Source organism: Tympanuchus pallidicinctus, unplaced genomic scaffold (assembly GCF_026119805.1).
Source record: "Tympanuchus pallidicinctus isolate F22 unplaced genomic scaffold, pur_lepc_1.0 scaffold3, whole genome shotgun sequence".
Classification (NCBI taxonomy): domain Eukaryota; kingdom Metazoa; phylum Chordata; class Aves; order Galliformes; family Phasianidae; genus Tympanuchus; species Tympanuchus pallidicinctus.
The window spans coordinates 101,711,653-101,739,446 of NW_026294747.1; the positions used below are offsets into that span (position 1 = coordinate 101,711,653).

At 39.1% G+C, this 27,794-nt stretch overlaps 1 protein-coding gene across 9 annotated transcripts in view; it reads left to right on the forward strand.

The window, feature by feature from the left end:
* TRAK1 (trafficking kinesin protein 1) overlaps positions 1-27,442 on the forward strand; it is a 124,616-nt gene extending 97,174 nt beyond the window's left edge. For 5 of the 9 annotated variants that reach the window (XM_052694288.1, XM_052694282.1, XM_052694286.1 and 2 more), the window contains 10 exons: positions 497-575; positions 1,017-1,147; positions 1,768-1,842; positions 2,596-2,733; positions 4,282-4,358; positions 6,345-6,578; positions 7,492-7,808; positions 11,678-12,007; positions 19,724-19,826; positions 24,500-27,442. In XM_052694288.1, the coding sequence (XP_052550248.1) occupies positions 497-575; positions 1,017-1,147; positions 1,768-1,842; positions 2,596-2,733; positions 4,282-4,358; positions 6,345-6,578; positions 7,492-7,808; positions 11,678-12,007; positions 19,724-19,826; positions 24,500-25,298 (2,283 nt within the window). In that variant the 3' untranslated portion in view covers positions 25,299-27,442. Of the gene's footprint in view, positions 1-496; positions 576-1,016; positions 1,148-1,767; positions 1,843-2,595; positions 2,734-4,281; positions 4,359-6,344; positions 6,579-7,491; positions 7,809-11,677; positions 12,008-19,723; positions 19,827-21,154; positions 21,243-24,499 lie in introns of all 9 variants that reach the window. The other 4 variants (XM_052694283.1, XM_052694290.1, XM_052694291.1 and 1 more) reach the window with 2 other exon arrangements.
* Positions 27,443-27,794: the final 352 nt, after the last annotated feature.

Below are 27,794 nucleotides of genomic sequence, written 5' to 3' on the forward strand. Positions count from 1 at the left end.
CAGGGTGGTGCCAGACAGAGCCAGCTGGCTGGAGGGGAAAAGGCAAATCAAGAAAGGAAGCAACACTAAGGTTTTATGTGGAATATACAACTACAGTGTTAAGAATTTTCAAGTATGGTCTGATGGTTTTCTTTTTAATTTCAAGTATTTAAATTGTACATTTCATCAGGAAGCTACCTTTGTTAAGGTGACCAGATAAAAGCTTTGCATACGTGGCTTTTGTATTCTTAGGGCTTTTTATTTTTTAAATATGAAGTGCACAGGTGACATCTTGTGGAGATGAGGGGATACTGGTGCAACTTTGTGCAGTAGCATCTCTGCAGAATGTTCACCTGGCCCCTTTATCCAGAACATAAAGGAGGGCAGGCAAATGCTGTTATTTTTTTCAGTCTTCTTGGTGGAGTGATTAGGAAAGCTTGTCTTTCTAAAGCAGATGGAAATGCAACAGCATGCTGGTAGAGAACAAACATGCTAATGTAGCATATTTCTTGAATAGGCCTGTCAACTGAAGACTGAAACAATCACTTATGAAGAAAAAGAACAGCAGCTTGTCAATGACTGCGTGAAAGAGCTAAGTATGTCTTTTTCTTTTTTTTTTTTTTAGATCTTATGTCAGGTTGTTTGGTTTTAAAAAAAAGGGAAAAAAAAACACCCAACCACATCATCAGATCAGTCAGTCATTTATTCCTGCAACTCTTATTGTCATTATATAAATGGTTATGGGCAGAAAATTTCACCTGGCTTATTACAGCCAGAATTTTCTGCTGTAAATAAAATGTTTCTCAGGTGCAAAACAGTTTTGCATAGAAATTGTTGTGCTGGAGGAAGGACAGTCTGCTATGCAACATGAGCACTTTGTGTCTTTCTGGTTTTCTGTCCTACCATTTTTTCCAAAAGTGTTACTGTATTCTGGGGAAGGATTCTGTCGAATCATGTGACATTCTGAAAGAACATCTTTCTTCTTACTTTTCTGCCTTTGCACGTTGTAATGGTGATTGTAATCACTTATCTTAAAGGGGATGCAAACATACAGATTGCCAATATCTCCGAGGAGTTAGCAAAGAAAACTGAAGATGCTGCCCGGCAGCAGGAAGAAATCACCCATCTGCTCTCCCAGATTGTCGATCTGCAGAAAAAGGCAAAAGCTGTAAGGAATCCAGTTACTGGATCAATGCTGTGATTTGCTACCATTGTTAACTGGAAGATAAGTTGCAACTTAAAAGTGCTGGAGCCTGAAGGGGATTTTGAACCTCCTTATCTGAATGTCATTGTTTGATATTTAGTATATATCAATCTTGACTAGAAAGCATGTGAATGTTAAAAATACATATGTTAAATACCAAATACAGTAAGTACATTTATTTTCAGTGTTAAATAAAATTCTGCACTGAACTTCAGTAAAACAAGAGTATCAGTACAAATGTCTCAGTGAGCAGGTAGTCATTAGTACTGAGGTCTTGAGGGATTCATTTTGCAGAGTATTAGCTTATGCTGGGTACACTTGTGTTAGTTCCCTGTGTAGGGAACCTGCTTTGGCAGGGGTGTTGGACTCGATGATCTCTGAAGGTCCCTTCCAACCCCTACAATTCTGTGATTCTGTGATTCTGTAATGTTGTGTAAATGTTTTTTAACTAAGAATTATGGGCTAATATTGTTGCAAAGAGAGTCTTACAAAAAGAGTTTTCCCATTTACTTGTAGTATGTGATGTAAACATTACAACTACTGAGATGTTTTGACCTGCAATAATGTTTCTTGCTATATTTTAGTGTGCAGTTGAAAATGAAGAACTTGTTCAGCATTTGGGAGCAGCTAAAGATGCCCAGAGACAGCTCACAGCAGAGGCAAGTACACTGCTCAGTATTAAAATAGCTTAGTAGCAGGGCAGTGGGTGTTTGCTTTAACATGGGAGTTTTAATGTAAGCTGAATCAGAATGTTTCATATATATGTGCATATGAATGAAGTAGCTTATTTTTATGAAACTTGTAGGACTGCACTATTTCAGGCTTCTGCCTCTTTGCCCAACTTTGTTGAAGTGGCTGGTGAACTGTATAACTGCACACAGTGATTGCATGTGGTGTGTTTTCTGAGAAGGTCAAGCTATACATAAGGCATGGTGTTAGGCTGTTGGAAGTTATATAAATATATATATGTAAGTCTTGGTTTAAAAATCATTTGGTCTTCTGGGACACTGTGCAATATCTTGCTCTTTTTTCAAGCTGTTTGCCACTGTGGTCATCATGATGATAGTCAGGCAAATAAGAACTGCTGCAGATGATTGGGCAAAGCACACGTTTAGTTCCGTATCTTCTCTTTGACAATGACTTCATCTAGATAGAAAGGATAAGAATTGGAGCCACAAATTCCTTCTCCCATGTTAATCATCAGCCTAAAACTTTACATATTCCCTTTCTGTTACTAATCAATGTAGTTCATGTTTTTTAGTGATAGTAAGTTCACCCTTTGGACTTATTTTCCTTTATAGTGGGATATTCTTCCTTGAACCATTATTCTTACTATTGTTACAGTATTTTATGGTCTTTTCATGACTATAGTGCAGATCACAAGGTCTTAGACTGTTTTCTCTATGTTGTAGTTGCGTGAGCTGGAAGACAAGTATGCAGAGTGCATGGAAATGCTTCATGAGGCTCAAGAAGAGCTGAAAAACCTTAGGAACAAGACTATGCCAAATGCTGTTTCACGTCGGTACCACTCCCTCGGCCTCTTCCCCATGGTAAGCAGATGCAAGGAAAAAAAAAATTCAGAGAACAGCCAAACAAATGTGAATGTTTACATCTGAATTACTGCCCCAAGGATGAGATGCAGACAGGAGCATGGGTGAAATATGTATACGCAGTGTTACAGGGTACCTGAGTGCTTGATTCTGCATGCTTTTTGCTGTGGTATTATATGAAACCTTAAGCTGGCTGGGCTATAAGTCATGGGTAGCATTAATATATTGTTTAACAGTATGCATCTTGTGTATGGTGGGGCCTGGTTTTCAATAGGAGCTTCCTGGTTTTCTTATATATCCTTGGAGATGTAGCTTTTTGATAACGTAACTGATGGCTCGTGGATGTGGCATCCTTCTCATCACTTATGCTGTACCCTCTAGCTCTTCAGTAATTGTATATGCTACATAGACACTCTTGTTTTAGTGATACTGAAAATTCATTAAAGGAATAGTTGTTGTTAATGTGTGTTATGACAGTGCCAGTTATGGAGATCTCACTGGTTTTATCATTTAATTAATTGCATATTGTACATTTAAAGGGAGGAGAATATGCAGTACCCTTAACCAAATGAGAGAGTGGATAAAAACATCTAGGAACGTTCAATGCCTGGTTTTATTTGCCTATGTATCTCTAAAACGGTTTCATTACTTCTCAAGGCATTGGTACCAGTGAAATTTCTTTTGAGGTTTCCCTAATGTAATTAAACAACAGAATCTAGTCTGTCCTCCTTGTTTTTAGCCATGCCTCATCTTAACTGCTGAGAAAGAGCACAAATAGGTTGGATTATGCTCACAAGCAGAAAAATGCCTTGTTTTTTCACTGTCCCTTCTGAGGTAGAAGATAGGCCAATTTAAAGTGCAGACCTTTAATATTGTAGGTTGTGTCTGCACAAATACAGTTGAAAGCTGAGAAAAATATGCTTGTGCTCAGATACATTTGTGTGTTTTGTATAAAGACGTTTTCAAATGCTGATTCAGGGTACCTGGCATTTAGACCCTGTACTTCACTGCTTTTAGGCAGTAATGCATACTGACCAGCGGTGGAGAACTGAGAACCTGAGAAACTTCAACCCTACGGGGGAAATTTATTAATATTTCGTTTCAAGAACTCTTTTTTGTGGGTCAGTGGGTAATGCTGTAAGAGGAAAGAATATTTTCTGGTGGTTTTAAACAAAAAGAAATTAAGCAAAACATTTTACATGAAGGGAAGGTGTCATTGCGAAGGGAATTTATTCTTAAAAGCTGGATGGCATGGAATCTGTTGTTGCCTGTGCTGTTTTTTTAGAATTTTTGTCAGGTTTTATCATGTCTCCTCAGATGGTGAGCACTGTAGCAGTATGAAGCTAAGCTGTAACTTGTTACCTACTTGAGTATATTCATTAGTCTTCTAGCTTTCCAGTCTATTTTCATTTTTAAAACTAATTTTTTTTTTCTGGAATAACAGTTCACTATTTGTTAGCTATTTTACAGAACTAACCAATTGTTTTCTGCAGTGACAACCTGTTAATGCTAAGATATTTATTCTACTTTTGTACTTGTCTTTACCAGGATTCTTTGGCAGCAGAGATAGAAGGATCAATGAGGAAGGAGCTGCATCTAGATGAACCTGACTCTCCTGACTTGGCGTATGACTGAAAAGAATTGATTCCTAATTGATTGTTTATATCTGGAGCTAACTAGTTTTTGTTAAGAAAGGATATAATTGAGCTGGAGGTTTAGAACTAAATATTTCTGGAATAGCATCGGTGACAGAGGGAAAGAAAAACAAATCATCTGGTTATTGGGATGGTTATGTGTTTTTTTTTTGTTAAGCTTCCATAAGAAAACCTCCAAATAGAGGATTTTCCTTGCCTCATGAAATTTTTATACTCATTCTTGAGTGGTAAAAATGTGGTTCTGAGAATGAAAATGATGAGTTTTCTTGTGTGTTACCATGCTGGGTTTTGTCATTTAATGTTCAGAGGATGAGTTCAGTTCCTTAAGTTCTCTTTTCAGGTGTTAGAGCAGAAGGTACAAAGTAATTACAGATCTAATCCGATTTCTAGAGAGAGAACATCAATGTAGACAGGGATTTGGAGTGGTTGCGTACTTACAGTCTGATGCCAATCACACCTGTGTCAATTAGTTAGCTCACATTTTGCTAATGCTCTCTTGAATTAATCAGGAGTGGTTTGAAACAAGTTAAGTACTTACTAAGGTCCAAAAGCTAAAGTTAGCTACAGGTTGTCAGAAAAGGCTTTATTGACGTCAGTTGAATGTGTACTCCAACAGGTTTATCTCACCTAATTGAACAAAGCATGGACTGGTTAATTTGAAACAATTTAATCCTAATTAGGGGGGTCTTTTGAAGCTTATACCTTTTTTGACCTGTCATTTTACAAAGAAAGGACTAGCCACTTCCAGGAAACCTTCCAAGTGTATTTACAGACAGCCTGACATATGCTTAATCTTTTCGGAGAAAGAGTCTCAAGAACTATAAATGAGGCTTTGACAAGGAAGTGTTGGTTAGAAAAGTGTAAGGTGGAAAAGATGTGAGCGTGCTCAAGCTCAATGAGATTCTTTTGTCCTTCCAGACTAATCTAACTTCAGAATAGTTTCTTCAGGAATTCTTTTATATTGCTATGGATTCACCAAAGAACCTCTGTTAGCTTTAATAGCTTTCGAGGGTTTTATTTATTTGCTCAGCAGTGAAAACTCTGTGGGACATTTTATTGATAGATGCTCTTAGCTTCATCCTCTTGCAGACAAACAGCTGTAGACTTGGAGCCTGCACAAGAAGGATGCACCTGTTGAGCACTCATGGACAGGAGAAAAATTTGAATGACACTGAATAGTGAAAGGCGTGATGTCATTGTTATACTACTGCAGTGTTACCTCTAAGCTGGAAGAGATGGGCTGATCTGTTGTTCAGCCATTGTTGAAACGTAAAACAAAGCAGTAGTACTGCTGCACCAGGATGCAGAGAAAATTCATTTTGTCTGCTGAAGTGTCATCTGATCTTTATCTTGGAGCAGATAAGTTTGTGATATCAGGACGGTGGTGATAAAGAAAAAATTCTATAAGTAGGTCAGAAGTTATATTTTCAGCCTTGACAGCATCTAGTTCTTGCTGTGTTGTATTTCTGATTTGTTTTTTTAATGCTGCTTAAGGAGGTGGGAAATTCCTTACAGAATGGAAAGATGCAAGACTTGTTTGTCACAGAATAAATCCAGATTCCCTTTAGAAATAGATTATCCAGCTCATAGTTAAGAATTCAATAGGTGTTAGTTTTGTTTTTTAAAAACTTATTTCCACACAGTGGCTTCAAGGTTTTTTAGGTGACGTACTAAAATGCTCTTTCACTTACTTTGTGCTAATAGTTGAGGATATCCATACACGTAATTCTCCAGTAATCTGCCTAAAATATTCTAGCACGATGTGTTATGTTGATGGATTGCATGTAGTGGCCAGACTGCAATGAAGATGGGCCCCTACACATACTCTTTTACAGACACTATAAAGGAAAAGTAGTTAGTGGAGCTGTGGTAGGGTCACTGACAAATTGTTACCTGTAGATCTCGTTCTTTTTAAAGTATTAAGTGATTGTTAACTTTGTGTGTATGTCTTACCAGTCATCAGAAGCGGGTCTTCGAGACAGTGAGAAATGTAAACCAAGTTGTCAAGCAAAGATCTATGACTCCATCACCAATGAATATCCCAGGCTCCAACCAGTCTTCTGCGATGAACTCGCTCATTTCCAGCTGTGTCAGCACTCCACGTTCCAGTTTCTATGGGGGAGACATCTCTAACATTGTGATAGACAACAAGACCAACAGCATCATCCTAGAGACAGACTCTGAGAATGGGTCAGTACTGTAGCACTTAGCTTTGTGGGTTTGTTTTATTTTTGTTCTTAATTCTGGCATAGAGGCAAGGAGATTCTGTTTTCCTCTTTTCATCTAATATTGTGCAACTATCTTCAAATGTTACTTTTTGTGCTTTTAGTTCTTCAGCACTCGTGCTTTTTCAAAGCACTGTGTATCAGTTTCTGCAGTTTGCACCTCTTTGGAGATATGTCATCACTTGGTGACACAAAGAGAATATGTGGTTTTACATGGATCAATACTTATATTTATGTACATTTTCACAGTCGTACATTAATGCTATAGAGTTCCAGCCTTAGATGATGCAGCTGCATCCAACTTTGGATCTTAAAGTGGTGAATGTGTAGGAGGATGTCGAAGACCTACTATGAAAACTTATGCAGTAAACCAGTCAGTGAAGTTAGGATTTTACTTTCCAGCTACTTGTCTCTTCCCTCAGTGTAGCTCCAGCTTATGCTTCATATACGTCATAGAAAAAAACTACTTAATGTCTCAAAACAAGCAGTGAATGTTTATCATCACTGTATGCTTGTGTGACTTAATAATTTATTCTTGCAGTGCTGTCCCTAAAAGACTTGGCCTTCTCACTTGAGTTTATATGATCATAAGAGAGAAACTAGTATACATCTCTCAGTTCTTAGTAAGAGGAAGTTCTTAGTTAAAGCACAGCTTTTCCAGCCAGGAACTAGGATTCAAAATGGTTTTGATGGTAAAAGAGAGAAAATATTGGCATTTGCTTTCGAGCAGCTCTCTTGAAGTGTGGCGAGTTGTTTCTAAGCACAGTAGTGTGAAGTTTGAATGTCTCAAAACTGTCACGTGAATATGGTAAGTTTCTCAAATAATCTTTTTCCCACCCCTACCTTTTTTTCTTTTCTCTTGTCCCGTTATGCTCTAGAAATGAAGACAGAATGAAGAAGCCTGGAACTCCAGGAACACCAGGCTCCAGTGACCTAGAGACCGCCCTTCGCAGGCTGTCCCTTAGGCGGGAGAATTACCTCTCGGAGCGGAAGTTCTTTGAAGAGGAGCAGGAGAGGAAGTTGCGGGAGCTGGCAGAAAAGGGTGAACTCCGTAGTGGCTCCGTTACTCCCACAGAAAGCATCATGTCTCTGGGAACTCACTCCAGATTTTCAGAATTCACTGGATATTCAGGAATGTCTATCAGCAGTCGCTCCTACCTACCAGAAAAGCTTCAGATTGTGAAACCACTAGAAGGTGATAACAAAGGGCCTCGGCCTTTATCTGTTCTTCTAAGTGACTCTTTGTGGTCTCTTATCCATTATCAGAAAGCAGGAAATCTTTGCAATACATATTCTTTTTACTTTAGGGACAGTAATCCACGCTGTTGGTTTGAAATCTTTTAGCTGCTGCATTTTTCTACAAGCCTTAAAAGTGTTAGGAAACAAATCCAACCAAGGGAAGAAAATATTACAGGCTATACATGCATAAGCAGTCCACCCTCACATGTGAGCTAAATCTCAGTGTTGCTGTTTCATACTTAGAAAAGGAAGGTGTTTGTGTATCTGAAAATGAGTAACAGAGTGTTAGTTCATCCGCTCTCATTTCTGTAGATGTCTGCAAAGACCTTTGCTTTGAATAGACCAGTTGGTTTAATAGGACTACCTTTGTGATTAAAAGTGACCTTTGCACTTTTATTGACTGAGTGGCCACACGCGTCTCTATGGCTTTGGTTTCACATGTGAAATAGGGTTTCTTTAGCCAAATTTTCTCTACGTATTGTTGTCAGCACTAGAGCTTTATTTCAGAGCAAAGTGCAGTTTTGTAATCTGCCTAACAAAGCTGGTGGTACACAAGAATAGCATAGTCAGACTGGCTTTCTTCAGAACTCTCAGGTTGTTCTGGCAGTGCAAATTGAATAAATTCCTCCAGATTTTAAACAAAAGCCTATAGCACTGCAGAAATGACAGTAGTTATGCAATGTAGCTTTGGTTCCTTTCTGTTTTGGTCCTTCCTCCCCTCAGACAGAATTTCTCTGTTATATTATGTTGTCTGTGTCATTTGTTCATCTTTTTAGAGTTTTTTTTTGTTGTCTATAAAAAGCCTTTAGCGTAACACATACTCAGAAGCTAAATCCAACCCTTTTTGTATCCTGAAGAAAGTATGTGCTGTATCTGCCTATTCAAATGAAACTATAGCCATAGCCACGAGTCCATGCTGTTTTGCAGATTGTAGTAGTTTGTTTACATGATTGCTTTTCGGTGGTCATAGAAAGCATGTTACATCATGAGAAAGGGGATGATCCAGCTTCATTTAAGTTACTGTTTTTGCTACCGTTGTAATAGATTTCTGTCACCATCCCATTATATCTGCTTTTTTTCTTCCAATAAACTCTTTAATTCCTTATCATCTTTCTATCTGACTGTTTTGTTGGATTTTGTTTAAATAATTTTGTTTATTATTCCCACTGGGTGATTTTTTTCCTAAAAATTATCTGCTGAAGTACTTCCAGCATTTGGTTTTACTTCTCATTTATGGTATGTTTGTGTCTGCCTGTTTCATAGATTTATTGTTTGTTGTCTTTTATTAAACACGTTTATTATTTTGTTCCTCACTTCAGCACAGTTTCTTTCCCGTGTGTTTTTCATGAAGTTTGATTCTGTTTTTTGTTTTTGTTTTTTTTTTTAACTTCATGCTACTGTGGCAAAAGAGTACCTGCAAACTGCTACCAGTAGTTGTGGTTTTGTTTTGTTTTATTTTCCTAAGGATACTCATGCCCTAAAATGGGGTAAGAAAAGGTTGGTTCTGTATTATTCAGGTTAGTGCCTTCTCCTTTAAAGCAGTCACGTCCCACAGTAAAATAAATAGTGTGACAGAGGCCCTAAGGAGTGAACTATTTTTTCTTTGCATCTTTTAAGAACAGAATAGAATGTCTGCTCAAATTGACTTGCTTTAGTTACACTCTGGTGAGGTTGTTTTTTTTGTTTTTGTTTTTTTTTAACTAAACAACTGTATTTGTAGCTTCTTGTACCTTAGGCACAAAATATCACTCCTTGTGGACTATAAGAGAACTGGTGTAACTTAGGAAACTGTCTAGTGGGAGTCTGGGATTGAATATAAGACAAGGACTCCTCCCTTCATTTGGCTTTTTTTGTATTTCTTTAAGTCAGTTTACAAATGAATGTTCACAACTATTAATTGCTTTTTGCATTTGTGTTAATTTTCTCTGTGGAAAAGTTAAAGCTCGCTTACACACATAGTATGAGATTGAGGTTAAAGTAATAGAGGTGCATAGAAATGCTGATGTCCTCCTTTCCAAAAGAAATTGATAACATGTAGCATCATAAGAAGTGTTAAAACTCGAAATACAGTTATTCTGCTGAATATATTTCCTCAGCAAAGATATAAAATATTATTAACCTGGTACATTTATTCTGCAGAGTTTCTCTCAGTTTTTGTGACACATGAAGTGAAAAAGGTTACATCTTCAGAAGCTTGTTGATAGAAGTTCATTGGCAACAGGATTTTACACTTACATGCAGTACAGACAGAAATGCTGATTTCTGGCATATTTGTTAAAGGGCAGTGTGAAGGAAAGAACTTGACCTTTCTGACAATTCAGAAATAAGAACAAATTATAGGAATGTGTTTTGTTTTTTTTTACTGTTATTTATTCTGGCACAGTAAAGATCTGTGTCTCTCAAGCCTTAAGGGTACCAATCAGTCTGAATCCTCCATAGTCTCTCAAAACTTGCTAAAAATGAACAGGACCATAATCCAAAGTAGCCCAGCAGATCCAATTATTCTGTACTGTGGAATCTTTTCACGTTGAACTAAAAATTACAAGTTTTAAAAAGTGACGTAGATAGACATCATTGCAGCACTACCCACTGAGCTCAGCTATTGCAAGGGAAGATATTTTCTCAGTTTATTTCCTATTTACAATAAGCTTCCTGCAATGCAGTACGCTTTTTGAGAAATCATTTGCAATCAATGGGATTTTTCTTTCAAATGCAAAATAATGTTCCTCCCCTGGTTATTGAAGTGTGTTAGGGTTTTACATATACCGTGCAACAAATTGAACATCCTTAGTCTTTTAATGGTGGCGAGACATTGTATGTCTGTTTATTGAATTGAGTCACTGTTCTGTTTTGGGGAGAGAAGGCAGGAGCAACACCACAAAAAGCACTCTGATTTGAACTGACAGAGATGAAAATGAAGAAGCCTTGTTAATAAGACCTGGAAAGTATAGTTTTAAGCTACATGTTACACAGTTGTGACTAATAGGCACATATGGGAAAATGTTGGCTCTTGCAAGTGATGTTTAGCTGGTGTTTGAGGAATCAACCAAGGCCTTCCCTGATTTCAGTGGGCGCACCTTGGTATATCAGTTTAATCTGGCGTGTTGCTATTTGTGACTCATTGTCTCGTGTTGAACACTGTATGTTGAATGCTTTTCTTTGGAAAATGCACTCAAAACATTTTTTCTGCCAAGGATGAAGCTGCAGGTATGGTAGCACTTAGTTACGTAGTAGCTGACTGTGTGTAGCGTAGAGGCCCTGATAGGCTCCATCTGAGTATTTGGACTGGATGTATAGCCCAGAAGTCTTACTTGCTTACACGTGCTTGGAGTTGTGGCTTTCTAACACATTAGAATGCTAACTTTGCTGTGTCCTCCTGTCAGCGACCAATAGTAAATACTAGCATGTTTCTAGCACCTTTCTTAGTGTGAGCTTAATGCGGGAGTATGTGGTTTCTGTTCTTAAAGCTTTCAGTTCAACTCTTAAATATAATTTTTTTCTACTCCTGCTTAACCCTGTGAATTTAAAGAGATGAGGATAATGATGGGGAGGAGATGTGCATGTGCACAAGTATGCCACGTTCTGCCACCAGGCTTTGCCTAAGTGCTGATGTGATCAGTTTATTTCCTACTGATCTGGAAATGCTGAAGCAGCTTTGCCTTGTAGCACGTCTTTCTAGAAGTATTAAGACTGGTTCTTGGAAACTCCAAATTATTAGTGAGTCTGAGGCTTGGACTTCTGGATAAACCAAGTGAGATTTTTGGCCATTTGGATTCTGGATTGGTTACTGATTTATTTGTGGTTGTCTTTTTGTTCCCTTTCAAGGTTCTGCCACTTTGCACCACTGGCAGCAGCTGGCTCAGCCTCACTTGGGTGGGATCCTGGACCCGAGGCCCGGGGTTGTCACTAAGGGCTTCAGGACCCTGGACCTCGACCTGGATGAAGTGTACTGCCTTAATGACTATGAGGAAGATGAGACAGGTGACATTTCTTACAAGGGCCTAACTACCTCGACGCCAGTTCAGCACACAGAGACCTCAGGTGAGAGGTCACAAGCACAAGTGACTGTTTCAGACAACAAGAATAATCCCCGCCAGTCTCAGGCTTTCACAGAGGAGGTGCCGGAGTCCGCGGCTGACGATGATGAGGGGTCTGGTGAGGGAAACTCATTAAGTCCAGTAAAACTGACATCTTTACAGGATTTTGATTACTGGGCCATTCTCACATCTCTCCAGAACAGCATCCATAATATCGCTTTGTGTGTAGCATCTGCACGGTAATGTGTGCGGTGGTTAGAACGTAACCATTCTAACATTGGCTCAACAGTCCTTTCTTAAATAATCTTTTAGTTTGACACTTTTTTTCAGTAACAGAATCCGTGGTCAATATTTTACATTATTTTGATAAGAGAAGGCTGCTAAAAGAAAATGATTTATTCACAAATCTCTGTGTGGCACGTGTGGGACTTGTATGTGTACTGAGTGCACACTCACTTCAGTGTGTATTACGTATAGACAATATGCATTTTGTATGCTTACAGTGTAGATATTTTCCCAACTTTTCATAAAGGGTGATTCCATACTTCAGATTTTATATTTGGGGAGGAAAAACAAAAAAGATGAAATGATGACAAAAGGTGCATCTGAATTGCCCTTGCTGAAACAAATGGAAGTGCCTTAAAATCAAGCAAGGAAATTCTTGCGAGTTTAATTCATTTACCTCAGATACAGGTACCTGGTTTTAAATTTTCTTTGGGATAAAACTTAAATTGAGATAAACAACTAACAGGATGTTTTGGTGCCAAAAATAATGTTTTCCTCACTTCCTGCCCATCACACTATTCTTGACTTCTATCCTTCATATTTATACCACATAAAGACGTTTTGAACTGATTCAGAGCAACGTGGATTATTAGATGGCTCTGAATGGATGTTTTCAGTCCATTATTGTATGAAGTTGCAAGTTCTCAGAGTATAGATGTGTTGTGAGTTTGCATGATTTCTTTCTTTGTTGGTTTCATTTTGATTTATTAAGCTTCATAAGATTGCTCCATCTTTAAGATTTCCACTGGTAAAGAACTTTACTTAGTCCTGAACTAGAAAATTACCAGAACTCCCTTCAGACTTGTTAATTCGTAGCTACTTTAAAGAAGGATGCTTCCTTCACCCTCTTTTTTTTTTTTTTTTAGAATAAATCATAATTTATTATTTGACTGATCTTTGAAAGATCAGATGATTTCTCAGGGCTAGACAGCAATATTTCTGGTTTTTTGTTTGTTTATTTGTTTGTTTTTAAGGGTTGAATATCCATTGCTCTCATTAACAGGGCAGTTCAGTGTTGTCAACCACAGAACATATCAGTCAGTTGTAATAAGGCTAAACCTCATCCAAACCCTTCAGCTTCCCTTTCCATTTGCAAAAATTGGCTTTATTCTATGAAATTGTTCTGGTATAACAGTGTTTTTAATTTTTTATATTAATATGGATATAAATAGTGCCTCCACAGATGTGTACAGTTTTGTCCAGGTATTTACTTTTCGAAGAGTCTAAATAATAACAGCAGGAAAAGCACAAGATCTAGGAAACATGGACTGAAATAATCAAAGACCGAAGAAATTGAACTTCTTTTTGGTCTACAGAAGAAAATATTCAAGAAAAGATATGATTTATTTTAAAATGTGTTGCTACAGGGAGGAAGGGAACAAGCAGTTTTTCCATGTATTGAAGATAAAATGACAGTGTGAAAGTCTGGGCAAAGAATCTTCCAGTAACAAAAGCAGTCAACACAGGAACATGTCAAAGGTTGTGAAACTTTATTGTCATGGTCTCTGTATAGAGAGGGGTGTAGATAACAGCTTTTTATTCTTTTAAGAACAGATGAGAAAAATGTGTGTGTAAGGATTTGGAAAAGTTGTTTATTTGGAGGACAAATATGAATTTAGGCCTGTGTTATAGTCACAAATTGGCAGAGAAAGAGTTGTGTTCATCTCCGTTTCCTTTCTTGGTTATGGTTTCAGTGCCAGTCACTGTAGAACAGGCATTCCCTAGCAACTGCTGATTTTTCCTGGAAGACTTTAGTTATCTCAGACATTTAGGCATATTCCCCACATTATAATTTGTGAATAAAATCTTTGAAGTTATGCTTGTAATCTTATTTGGATTGTTTGCTGAGTAATTTTGATACTTTGCAGAGTTGGTCAAAATGATTAACTTTTGTCTAGGACAAACAAGTTGACTGAAAACTTACTTCCTGTTCTTTTTCCTTCATCCACATTGCCTGGCTGCTTAGGATTTCAGAGTATCCATAAGCTACCACGTTACCTATTTCATTGCTCAGATGAAGTAAGGATACTGCTGTGTCTGCTTTTTGTTGAAGCAACTTGTCAGGTGGCACACAAGATACACTGGATGTTTTGAGAGCAGGCACTTATTAATGTGGCAGTGTTTTTCTGAATCCACTAGCTGTCCACTGAAGAATAATTTATGGGAGCAGAAAGATGTATTCCTAGCTTGTGGCTTGATTTTGTATTTTAATATTGAGCAGCCACTCTCTTGAAAAGTCTCCTCAGCATTCTTTGTGCCTATCCTATCTATCTATCCTATGTAACTATCCTAGGTTTCTTGTTAAGAATTGCAGTGCAGGGGTCTGTATGGACGCGTGTGTGGTACCCCAGAAGGCTGTCAGAGCCACTAGTCAGCACCTCATTGCTTGCCTGGTTCCAGGAGCCGTTCTAGGCTGTGGTGTACAGAATGTGAGAGAGAATTGGAAGTAAAATAAAACAAAAAGGGAATGAGATAAATGTATTGGATACAGTGCTTGATTGCTTATGATGCAAGATAGATCCGTTGTGGAAAAATCAGATGTAAGTGATTCATGGATGGCAGAAAGAAATTTCTACAGATGCTGTTGGAAGACCACAGGAGGAGTCACTGCAGAGCTACAGCTCTACTAACCTAGAAGCAAAATATCTTCTGAAATAAACAGCCTATCAGGACCATTTCTAGCAGTTGTAAATCATCTTAGCCTTTTGGGTAGTCACCTGCTCTGTTTGTGTGTATGCTGTGAAGGTATCTTACCCTTTTGTCTTCTCTGGTGCAGTACTGTGAGGTCCTGTTCCTCTTGTGATGTTGTTACCATGTAGAGAGCTGCTCTGGGTGAATCTGAGAAGAAAACAAAGTCGAGTGTCCAGAGAGAAGAAATTCCTGGTAGTGCCAAAGATGTCTTGTAGCCAAAGTAAACATATTCAGAACAGAATATCAGTTGCATCTTGTGGAGTGATAGAGTCAGAAATTAGTGTGACTAAATAAGAAACTTCATGAAAGTTACAATCCCTATTTTTTTTTTTTTTTGTCCCACTGTTGAGAAATGTAGTACTAATTGACATGTCAAGTAACTTCCTTACCACCATATACAGATTGTATCCTAATGATGGCACTGAATATTTCAGAAGAAATTAATATGCATGCAGTTTATGATCTGTATTCGGTCTGTTGGAGCTACATATTATGTGTGGGCTCAGTAACTTGACAGAGGATTGATTATAAATTCCTGAATTGCAGATTTAGCTAATACCAGAAATAGATTGAGATTTGCATACCACTTGTATGGAGACTCTTCAGCATTTTTGGAATGGTAAAGAAGTTACAGGACAAGGCTATGGTAACGCCATCTGGGAGGGTTAACTTCTTCAGCACAAATTTTTATTAACCTCGGCATGTTTTTTATTCCTTGAAACTGTAGCATATTTTAAAACTGTCTGAAGTCTGTTGTTTGTTAGTTTGTTGTTTTAATTTGCTGCCTTTCAGGTACATGTTTCCCTTCAACAAAAAAGAAAAAGCAACAAAGCAAAACAAGCCATTCAAGCACTTAACATTCTTCAAGTTGAACTACTGTGACTGTTCTTATTTTGGAATTAAAAGGACTACTAAATTAAATTTTGGCATATATGTAATTGAGTGTTAATCTTGGGTGCACAAACTGATTTTCCAGTACTTGAGTTTGCTAGGTGCACTGATGGGTTGCTTTGCTTTCAACAGAGTATGTGTACATAACATTACAGGATCAGCCTCCTGTACTTCATTTTTAGACATAAATAATGGAGATCTTTTCAAATAGATGCCTAAAAATCACAAAAACACATCATGAATGTCTTACATTTGAGTTGTTTTAAGAAGAGTTACTATATATGCTTATAGTAAGAGGTTATCATTGTATAGAAAAGCAATAAATTGTGTTACTGTTAGAACTAAGATATGGATGCATATTTAAATATATATTTTTTTCAAATAGCATGAGTATGTCACAGATTTTTTTACTTGATCAGCATTTGCTGTCTGTGCTGTTGAAATGCCAGAATTTCAGTTTGGGGACGAAGTCATCATGTTGAAGCCATATTAAATACGTCAGAAGTCTTTTCACATCTGTATTCTGTGATTATGTGAGAAGGAGACCTGAGCCAAAAGAAAGCTAAGGAAATCCTGTCAGAAGGTATCTGCCTTTTCTGAGGTTTCAGTCTCTCTCTCTTTCCAAAGGCAGAATAAATAGGAAGTTTGAAAAGTTCAGGAAGAACTTTTGACAGGAGTAACGTTCCTGATAGAGATATATGCATTCTCAGAGGTTTAGAGTAGTCAGGCTTATTCCCAAAGACAATGTTTACCAAAGTATGTCGTTCTCAGGAGGCACTTAAACCACTGTAGCACAGCACTATGCGCACATTGTGGAGCTTTTAGTTTACCACCTAACTCTGTTGTGTTTCAGTACTTAACCCCTCTATCAGATTCAGCATATCCTATATTCTCTCTGTCATATCAGCCAGGAGATTTTGGTGCAGGTTTTTTTTCTTTGCACTGAGCAGATGGCCCATAAACCCTGAGTGCACTCAGAGTGGATCTGAAACAGCCCTGAGCTACAGAAAAATCAACTTTGTGTTTTAAGTAGGGAAGGTTCTATTTTACCACAAGATGGAGCTCTCTGCAGACAGGTTCTGGATTAGTATCTGGGTTTGGCTTTTTTTTCTTTGGTGTTTGAGAAGATGTCTTTACTGCAGCGTTTGTGCTTATGGGAGAGTTGCTGTGAGCTGTAATGTTTTGCATTTTTTCCCAAATGCCTAAGAATTTATAGAATAAAGCTTAAAAAGGTAAAGCATATTTAGTTACTACAAGCCAAAACACAATACAGCTGCAATCTAGGGGTTAATTATATTCTTAATTCAGGGGAGAAGTGTGTGTGCTATTTAGTTTGGAGCTATTCCTAATGGACAAGATTACGTGATTTTTCTATAAGTTTTGTTGAACAATTATGTACAGTTTGTTTTTCATGCAGATATGGAACTTGTGAATTATCTACTTTTTGGAAGAGGAAGGTATAAATAAAACAGTCACGGGAAACAGATTTTCCTAGGATCAAACCTGTGTAAAACAGATGGAGGAAGAGTCATTCAGATACAGTCTCTTTTAGCCATTGGTATTACAGATGTTTACTGGCAGTGCTAGCTTTGTACATTGAAAAAAACAGTTTATTCTTAAACCCCTACTGCTGTTTTCTTTACTGCTCAATGTTACAATTTTTGCTGTGTATGTGAAAATAGAATTATAAAATTACATATGACTTATTCAAAACTTTATACCAATTCAGATTATGGCCATTCTTATGAAAAATTACTGGGTTAGGAGTGAATCGTTCTGTTTCTATTTTATGAACTTTGTTCATTTACAGCCACAGGTTCTCACTCTCTTTGTATTGTGCCCAAAGGATGGAAAATGCAACAGCAGTATGATTCATCCCATTGTTGACTGTTGGAGGATGCAGCTGGTACAGAACTTTCTTAGTGGTATTTGCGGATGGAATACATCCTTGGAAATCGATTTTTATTGATTGTTTTGATTTGCTTCCTCTTACTAGAGTCAAGTGATTTCTCTACTTTTAGCAGCCTTCTCCTATCTCTGACTCATTAATAACAATGAGTCTTGCTTTTGCTAATGCAGCTGCATATCTTCAATGTGCCTGTTTCCAATCTGAGGAGATACCCAATGGATATTATGAATGAGGACGATTCACTTACTGTATTACAGCTATGTGCTTCTTTGGGTTGAGCTTGCAATCTGAACTGGCATTGCTTTATTTTGTTCTCTATTCATCATCCAGGGATAACTTTGTTTCTACTTGATTTATGTCACAGTCCTTCGTTTCCTCTAAATAACCAATTTTCTTTCATGTCTAGTTATTCGAGCTCTTTCTCCAGACTTTCTTTAAACTCTCTACAATATGGAGAGAATCATGATTGCTAGGCTGTGCTCCCTTGTAATAACTTTATAGTGCTCACACTAATCTCTAAAGCAACTGGATTCCTGAAGCGTCATAATTACCATCTCTGGAGGTGAAGTAGAGCTTGTTGTTACGTTATGCTGTGCTAACATTTGAGTGCATTAACCTGACACTCCAGTGGGGTTCATTTTTTTTTTTAATTATCCTTCTTCAATGTACAGCAATCATTCTGGTACTTATTACAAGTTAGCTTGACTCACATTGTCATATGCTTAGCCACTTCTGCTTCCACTGTTCACACTCCCTGTGCTCTGCCCTTCACACAGTGCTTATGTGTTCCTAAGGGACTACCTAAGCGTGCACATTATTTTGAGCTGTGATACTTTGTACATAGAAAAGGGAACACAGCCACAATTTAGACCAGCCTTGCTTCTGCTAAGCATCTCCGGGAGTTGGGGATGGTGTCTGATCTAGTTGGTCTGTCTTGTCTGTCCTTTGCAATGTGTTGGATATTTGTTACTGTGGTATTGAAACGTGGCTTCCTTGGGGGAATGGCTCAAGAGGATTGGGTAGAAACAAGAGGGAGGGAACTGCACACAGTTTCTGTTGCGCATGTCTTTTGACCACTGCTAAGTTTGGATATTAACAGAACCTATGCAATCATGATATCTTTGATGTAATACTTAACTCTGGGTGTTCTTCAATCAGCTTTTCAGATGCATGGCTCTTAAATTCTCTAGTTATTTTGCAATGACCATGGCTGCATTATACAGCAGATTAATGCATCCGCAGAAGTATCTCTACTAAGAGGAAGGCAATTGGACAAAGTCCATCAGCTTTTAAACTGTGAGCTTCTTTTCCCAAGTAATGATACATTAACAGAGGGAAATCTTTACAGCCACAGTTACAGGGGAAAGTGCTTTACTACTACAGTTTAAAAACTGCTGTATTGTGCAGCTGAGGACATGCATTCTTAAAGAACCTAAGCACATGCATAGGGGAAATGTCAAGATGCACAGTAGTGGATCCAAAAAATCACCACTTTCCTTACCATGGATGTGAGAAGAGAGAAACAGCGCTGTGTGTCCACCCCTCACTGCCCCGACTTTTTGATCTGTTCCTGTAGCACCAGCAAGCTGGATCCATTACTGAAAAGTGATGGGGATACCTCTCTGTGGATCAATCTCAATGCAGAAGTGCATGAGCATTCAGCAAATCTTAGTGCCCTTTAGCTGCTGGTACTAGAGAATGTTTGTTGTTATTTCCTGCCAATGAAAGTTGCTGGTTTAGATGAGGGCTAGCATTTCAAGTGTTGCCTTGTCTAAATCTGTTTTCAGCAAGACTTTTCTGCAGTGGTATTGATCATGGGGAAGCTTCAGAAGAACATCTTAGCATTGGCCTTGGAATCTTAGATATGTTTGGAGAAAAGTGTGTTATAACACCATAGCACTTGTATATTTCACTTCTCTTGCATTGATCCTGCCTGAGGTATCTCATCACTTTTTGCATCTGTCTTATCAGTACACAGAAGTTTGTTTTTTTGTTTTTTGGGTTTTTTTTTTTTTCCTGTATAAAATGCAAAGAATTTGCTTTTTTTTTTTAATTTAGTACCTCATCCTGGGAAGTGCATGTCACAAACCAACTCCACCTTCACCTTCACCACCTGCCGCATTCTGCACCCTTCTGATGAGCTCACACGAGTCACACCAAGGTAAGGGTTTCCCATGATGGCAAAGCCTTCAGCTGTGTCAGAGAGTTTCCCTATGAGGAAATGCAAAGTAATGGCATGAGCAAAAGCATCAGCCACACTGGTGAATTAGTGCACTTCTGAAATTGTTCCTCCTCTTTTCAGTTGCCTCAAGCTGATTTTATTTGGCAGGCACTTATAATGTTTTAGACAGCCAGTCAAAGCAGCTTAAATTTTATTATCTGCAGTTAAAAATATTGCAGGTTGACAAATAATGTAAGCTTGTTTCCAGTATCCAAAGCTAGCTATCCCAAACTAGCCACAGATGCTATGCACGAATGATCAGAATGTGGTGTTGACCCAAGTGTGCATCTTCTGTCTTGTCTAAAATAAAAAAAATGAAGGAGATTTTTCTCTAAAGGACAAACTGAAATCTGTAGTGTGGGACAAAGAGAGATATGCCAGTAAAGAAACATAGAGGTAGATGCTTCAGTAGTACCCAGGAAGTACATGAGGAATGGAGGAGGAAACACAGCTTAATCAAACCAGGGAGCTGTCTGCTCTATCCCTTGGTTAACTTGGAAATAAGATCTTAGCAGCCAGACTAAAACCAGTGGACTGGCTTGATAATAGTAGTTGGTATGTATGGGAAAACCCTTACGGAAGGCGTAGAGCTGAGAACTGAGGAGGGGGAGTGAATTTCATACCTAGAGAGGACAATTTCCTTCCTTAGCAAATCGGAAGTTAAAGTGTGTTTTTCTGTTTAGAAGGACAATGCCTCATTGCTTTCTCTATCCCTTTCAGCTCCTATGGGGGAGTGTACCCCTGTGTAGGTACCCATTCAGAGATGGTGTGTCTAGACTTGTTTAGACATCAGATGGGCACTGGCCACCTAAGGAACGCGTGAGAAGTAAGGGTATTAAATATGAACACCTCTGAGGTGATAAATACATGTAAAGGAAATAGGTGATGATTAAATGTAACTTTTGTGCTTCCCTTTCCGACTGTAGTGAGCTAATCGTGGCCTGGCTCGTTTTTCTTCATTCTCTCTTATCTTTCTCCTCAACTCTGCTGCTGAAGAGACCCCTTTATTTGGCTGCAATTCTATTTCATTCTTTTTATTGTTGAATTGCTGTTAACTGTGGTTGTAATAAACTCCCTGATCATGCTGGTTACTAAATCTAACAGATCAGCCATAGCTGACAGCTAAATTCAGTACATTGCCAGGTCACTTGATTACTCCAAAATTCATAACTGGTTCGGGAGGAAAAAGACCAAAATAAATGCTGTGATGTATTCAATGGGCACGTTGAAGGAGCTCCTCCTTACCGACTATGAATGATTCTTCACAGGTCATGTGAGAAGGATGAGGAAACTGCATTATGTCACGTTATGCTGAGAGGAGATGTAGGGCAGACTCTAGGACCCAGCGTGCAGGGGGTGAGCAATGCTGCCTGTGCTGGCAGGGCCATGTGGAAGGAATGCCCGTGTCTGTGGCACCAGCTAACCCCAGCAGTTCAGATACTCTCCTGACTGGTTTCATTTGAACCTGGCCTCTAACCCAGGCTCTGCTCTAACCTGACTAAATTTCAGCCAGCTCCATGAGTTGCTCGTTTGTTTGTTTCTTCTCTCAGTCTAACTCTGGCACTGTCCCTGGGCTCATTTGCTGAGCCTAGACTGAGCCTGTTTCTGTGTTGCTCTGCGGTGTTGGTCAGTTTGAAGGGGAAAGTATTTCTCATTTTAAGTAATACTGAAATGATCAACCAACCAAACAAAAAAAACCCAGCACCTACATAATACCCACTTCCTTTCAGGGATGTGTTTTTTTAACTGCACTGTAATGCATACCAGTACTGACAAATGCGTATAGATGCTATTCTAACTACTTCTGATACTGAAATCTGGGGCTGGGGGGGAAGAAAGCAATTCAAGTGCTGTAGTTTTCGTCTCATAACTAGGACATCTTAGAAGCTTCTTGTCTTGAGTTTCCAAAATGCACTTCATCCTGTCCTGCAGGAAGTCACTTCACAGAGTAAGCTCCCTTCCTCTTTCTGCTCCCTCCGTTGTGCTTTTCAAGATTTCTTTTGCACTTGCATTAGGGGAGATGCATCACAAACTGCAGTTGCAGCTGTGAAGATGTAGCTTCCATCAGTGCTTATAACAGGAGCCGTGAGCTAACTCTTTGTTTGTGCTCAGCCTTACCTTCAGAGTTTTGTGTGTGTGGGTCCGTGTGGTCTTAGCTTTGCTGGGAATCCTCCCCTGCCACTGGCAGTTCTGGCAAAGTGAAGAGGATTCCTAATGATACTTTCCTGTAGCCCAGCTGCTGCCTGTACTGACTGCCACAGCCCACAGGGTGGTGTGAGACGACAAATTTGGGGGCAGCTCAGCGAGGCTGCTTTTCAAATTATGCTATCCTACATATAAATTCTCTCAAAACTGTTTCACTACATTTTACAGGTAGGAATATGTGGGATTCCTCTTGCTGAATTGTAGGAGGAGAAAAAAAAAAGAACCTTTATAATTTTACTGCTTTTAGTAGAAGTTGTTGCACTTCAAATCATGGTAGTGATAATGTTGGTTAGATTTAGCCAGGAAGACAAGACCTGAGACTTGCTAACATCAAGTCAGTATTTCATCATTTAAGGAGTACCACAGAGATGTTAGTGCTGCTGATTCTTAGGAGATCAGTGGACTAGAGTTTGTCAGCTGATAGCTGTATGTGATCAGACAAAGCTCTCATCAGAAACTCAACAAAGCCTCCTAGGATTTCCCATTTCAGCCATAGTAGTGCTGATATAAGGTTAAATTAGTCTGTTATTATATAGGCCCTTTTGTCCTTACGGAAAAAAAAAAGATGCAATTATTTTGCCTGAGACGTAGCTGCACCTGGAAATCCAGCCAGATTATTTCAGTATGGCTGTTTGATTCATTCCTTGGTGCGGAGAACCCAGCTGCAGTTGAAGTTGCATGCTATGGCTGAACCAACACAACAGCTTGGCTCTTTGGAATAAAGAAATCCCACCCCTATCTCTGTTCCCCCTCCCGCCTGCTTGGTTTATCCCTCTCTTGCTTTGGCTTTGGTGTTTGTCTGACTCTTTGCTGAGTGCTTTCTATTTGCTAACCTGGCACGGTAATGAGGAAGATTTCCATCTTTGAGCAGTGATAAGCTCTCAGGTCAGTAAATTCTTGTTAGCATCAGCTTTTGCATTGTTAAAGACTTTGAGAATGCCACTAGAGGAATGAATCAATGCTTAAGGTAATATTACTGTGGAAATTGCTTTTTTTGTGTGAACATACATGGCGAAAACGTGATATCCTCAGCATGGTTAGAAATTGCCAGAAAACTTCTTTTTAAAGCTCCATAGAACCCGTGGGATTCTCCCCAAAAGAAGTGAACTTGAAGAGTTATGGGTGACCTACACACCTTATTTCTGCAGTGACTGAGTACACCATGGCTTGTTGATGAACGGTGTACCTTGGACTGCCACAGATTTTGAGTTGGGATTGTATGCAGGTAGATGTGTCTTTGCTGACCAAATCTGTGACTACCAAGTATTTTATTTTATTTTTTAATTTTTTTTTTTAAGAATGAGTAGTGTCAGAAACACTCAAACTTTCAGCATCTACGAGATGTCATACTATGGTACAAAGGATTTAGGATGCCTTTATACCGATAATTCATTTGAAATAGATGCTTGCATTAAGTCTTTGTTCAGATAGTTGACTTACTAGAAAGAGGATGATCTAACAAAATGAATGCTATTTGATGTGCGTTGAGAAATTTCAAACTCTAATAACCAACTTAAGAGAGAAATACTCAGTAAGACAGCAGTAACCATAAGTATGTAATGTTTGCCACTTATTCTAAATACAAATTACCAGTGTAAGATTTGCTTACCCTCTGCTTAAACATAGATTATTTTGAAAAGAAAGAACTAGATCTGGGAGGAAATTTAGCCATGTTTCAAACTGTAGAAACCACTATTTTAACTGACTTAACAGTAGAACGGCTCTTTGTCGTGCTTGGCTTGCTCTTAGTTATCAGCTACGTGCTGGCCAATCGATGACCAAGAGTTTGACTATTTTTTTTCATTTTGATGGTTGTTCACACTACTGTGTATCACCATCAAAAGTCAGGTCCCACATCCCCTTCTCCTTAAACATAGACAAATTCTACATAAGAGAAGAAGGGCTAGACCTTGCAGAAGTGCATGTTGGTGGTAACAATTCCAAATTCCAGAAGCATTGCTCACAAATGCTTCTATAGCTAATATGTCCCCCTCTTCCCTTGGCTTTGCTGTGACCCAGCAGTTAGGTGCACTCAGAAGCCACACTAGAAGACTATCCCTTTGTTTCCTTGTCTCACGGAAGCAAGTGAGAGCTTATGGCTAGTAGATAGGGAAGAAAAGCCAAAGAAGTTGATCACAAACCTCTCAGTTTAGTAGTTTATCAGAAGAAATGTTGGGGTGGGTTGTTGAGGAATGCACTAATCCCTTGAAACTGCCTGCATAGGGGAGAGATGCATTTTGTAAGAGGTGTTTGTGTTGTGAGGTGATTGCATTTGTGAGGAGCTGGGAAATTTACATTTTCCCATGCGCTCTCAAAATGGATAGAAGTCCTTTTCTCAAGGCTAAAAATCTTGCTTACAGTTTTAATTCCTTAACGAGAGAATAATTTGACTGCCTCTTTGCTTTCAGCCTTAACGCAGCACCTGCTCCAGCTTGTGGCAGCGTTAGCAACTTGAAAGGCACCCCTGTGGCTACTCCCTGTACTCCTCGGCGTCTGAGTTTGGCCGAATCCTTCACAAACCTGCGGGAATCCACGACGACAATGAGCACATCTCTGGGGCTGGTGTGGCTGCTGAAGGAAAGGGGCATCTCGGCAGCGGTGTACAATCCGCAGAGCTGGGACAGAGCCAGCAAAGGCACCCTCCTGAACACGTATTCCCCTAAGATGGCAATCATTCCTTCCACTCCACCAAACTCACCTATGCAGACACCTTCTTCTTCCCCTCCGTCTTTTGAGTTCAAGTGCACCAGCCCACCTTATGACAACTTCTTGGCTTCGAAGCCTGCTAGTTCCATCTTGAAGGAGGTGAGGAACAAAAAGAACATCAGGAACAGCGAGAGTCAGACCGACGTGTCTGTTTCCAACCTTAATCTTGTGGACAAGGTCAGGAGGTTTGGTATTGCCAAAGTTGTGAGTTCGGGGCAAGCGCCAGCTCCTCCTTTAACTGATGACCAGGGACCTCTTGTCTGTGGGGCACAAGGACAAGGGAGGGCGCTTGTTCCCAGAGGCCTGGCACCAGACACTCTCCCGCTGGGCTGTCCTGCTGTGACCAGTGCCATTGGGGGCATCCAGCTGAACACTGGCATCCGAAGGAACCGGAGTTTCCCCACCATGGTGGGTTCCAGCATGCAGATGAAAGGCCCGACATCCCTCACCTCGGGGATCCTCATGGGAACCAAGCTCCCAAAGCAAACTAGCTTACGATGAAGGACTTTTATTTTTACAGCTAGTCTTTTTAAATGGAAATACTCAGATTCTTTCTCCGGTCCTCTTTTCCTCTCCCCACCTCTTCATTGCCTCTTGAGTTTGACAAATCAACTTCGTGCCTAACGGGAGAAATGTGTAAACTTTGTATAAATGTGTAAATACGTACCAGTTCCATTGTAACTAATTGGATTATTTTACGGTTTGATTGAGTGCAAAAGGCTCTACATTACGATTGCTGTATTAGGGTTAACTTGCTAACCTTTTGAAAAGGTTTTTTAAGATGCACTGAAAAAAAACAAGTACAAAAGAACATAACCAAGACAACTTGACTAGGAAAAACATGAATTCTGTAGCTAGCCTAACTTGAGTTGAAGGTGCATGGGAAGCTGTTGAGTATGTTATGTGAGAACTCGCATTTCATCACTTGAAGCATGGGAGCATTTATGCTTTGATAAAGCACTCAGTTTAACACTTGATAGTTTTTGATTTTGCTTTTGTAGATGAGTTGAGCTGAGTTATTGGAGTGCCTGGCTGTTATGCCTGAATGGATGAAACTTTTCTGTTCTGCATTCTCCTCCTCTTCGATATGATAAACTTGAACTAATACTGTGTAGAGGTCAGCAGGCCTACTGGGTACCTGGAATATTGACATATTTCTACCACTGCTGTCTCATTTGGCATGCTTACATTCTGTGTGACTTCTTTGTAGTTTTCGTTTTTCAATGCTGCACTGGGTTGTGAAAGGGGAAAATGCTTTACTATGTGTTGCTGCCACTGAAACACGCTTTGTCAGTGCGCCCAAAGAACAGTTTTCACAACTCATGAGGTAAACGTGGCTCTGACTACCTAGAAGTTGGAGTTGCAGAGTGGATTGACAGATAAGAATGTTGTATGAGAACATGTAGCAAAACCAGTGTTAGGAAGAGGTGCGTCCTTGGAACCTCGGCAGAGAACCACATAAACATTTAGTAATGGAATGGTGCAAGATGGGAAATGCACCTTGCAGTCAATAAGCTGATCTTCAGGTTTTGTGCTGCAGAGGAACACGGTCTTATAAGCAGAGTGAGAATATTCCCTGCCTAGTTTCTGTTTTCTTTCTTTCAAAGAAACCTTCTTCCAAATTTTGACCCTAGCAGAGTGTGTGAAATGATTTATTTTGCAGTGGATTTAAATTGGAAAAACAACAAAAAACCCAACTCCCAATGCCAAATCTGTAACTTCAGTTAAGAAACTAAAGACATCACCCACCATTGAGTTGTGGCCAAATGATCCTAATTTGACTTGCAGTTTTCTTCTCCCAAACCTCTGCTGGGTGTTTTACAGGGAATGGAAAGGAACGGGAGCGGACTGGAGGGAGCTTGTTTCATTAGCTGAGCAGATCCCCAGCTTCTTTTTGAAATGGGTGGGGGGAAAGGAGCCCATGGGGCTGTTAGCTTCTGCTTTCTTCTCCTGGCAGTTCTGGTGCCATCTAAACCAAGCTCCCTGTTTGTTGCCACCATAATCACACTCCGTGTCATTGCCGTGAATTGAATTTGTACCAGACTGTTACTAAATTATTAGCACTGATAATTTCTTGTATAAATGAAGCTGTCTTTTAGTCTTTGTGACAAGAGATAGGTGATTTTTCTCTTTTTTTTTTTTTTCTTTTTTTTTTCTTTTTTTTTTTTTTGAATGAAGTAGTTTTTGCAGTAGTGCTATGGACACTAAGGATATTTTTTGAGAAAGAAAAAACACATCGGTCAGTTACTGCATGTGTTTGGAGACTTATATTTATTCTATGAACTTAAAATGTTTTAGTAAAATGTCATCAGCTCTCTTTGCTGTTGTATGTGTGCACTTATTGCAAGTAAATTTAAGTACCTTTTTATTTGAATGTATCTTAAAACAGTAGATAGAATAACAGTTGATTCTGGAGGATCATGAACTCAATGGACCATTTTATATACCCAGAGGAAGAAAGCAATACTGTATGAGAACTTAAATTGTAGAAACTAATCATACAACTGGGAAGCATTATTCAGCCTTTAAATAAGCAGTCAGAGCTGTTGGCCCACCAGAAAAAGCAATTGTACCACATCAGAAAGATGAAATTTGAATTTTCTTCACTAATATCAATAAAATAACAAAAACAACATCAACAAAAAGTTGCATTGTTGTGCATTATTCAGCTTTTTGCTGTTCTCTTATGGTGATAAATATTCCTCCTTCTCCTCCTGCTTTCATCTCTCAGTCAAAGCAAAAGGAAGAGGCCATCGCTATGTTTGGATTTTAAGTTCCTAGTTATAGAAGTGGCTGCAAAGTTCCGAGACTGGGAAACTGCCAGAACTGATGAACATCAGGTCAAAACAAAAAAGTGAAGTAAGTGCTTTTTGTTTCTATTAGAATTCCAAGAAAGAACGACCAGACATGATGTGGCTTATGCATATTAACTGGGAGAGGGATCTGAACTCTTCTTAATATGATGCAAAAGCCATAGTGCCAAAATGTGCTGGATGT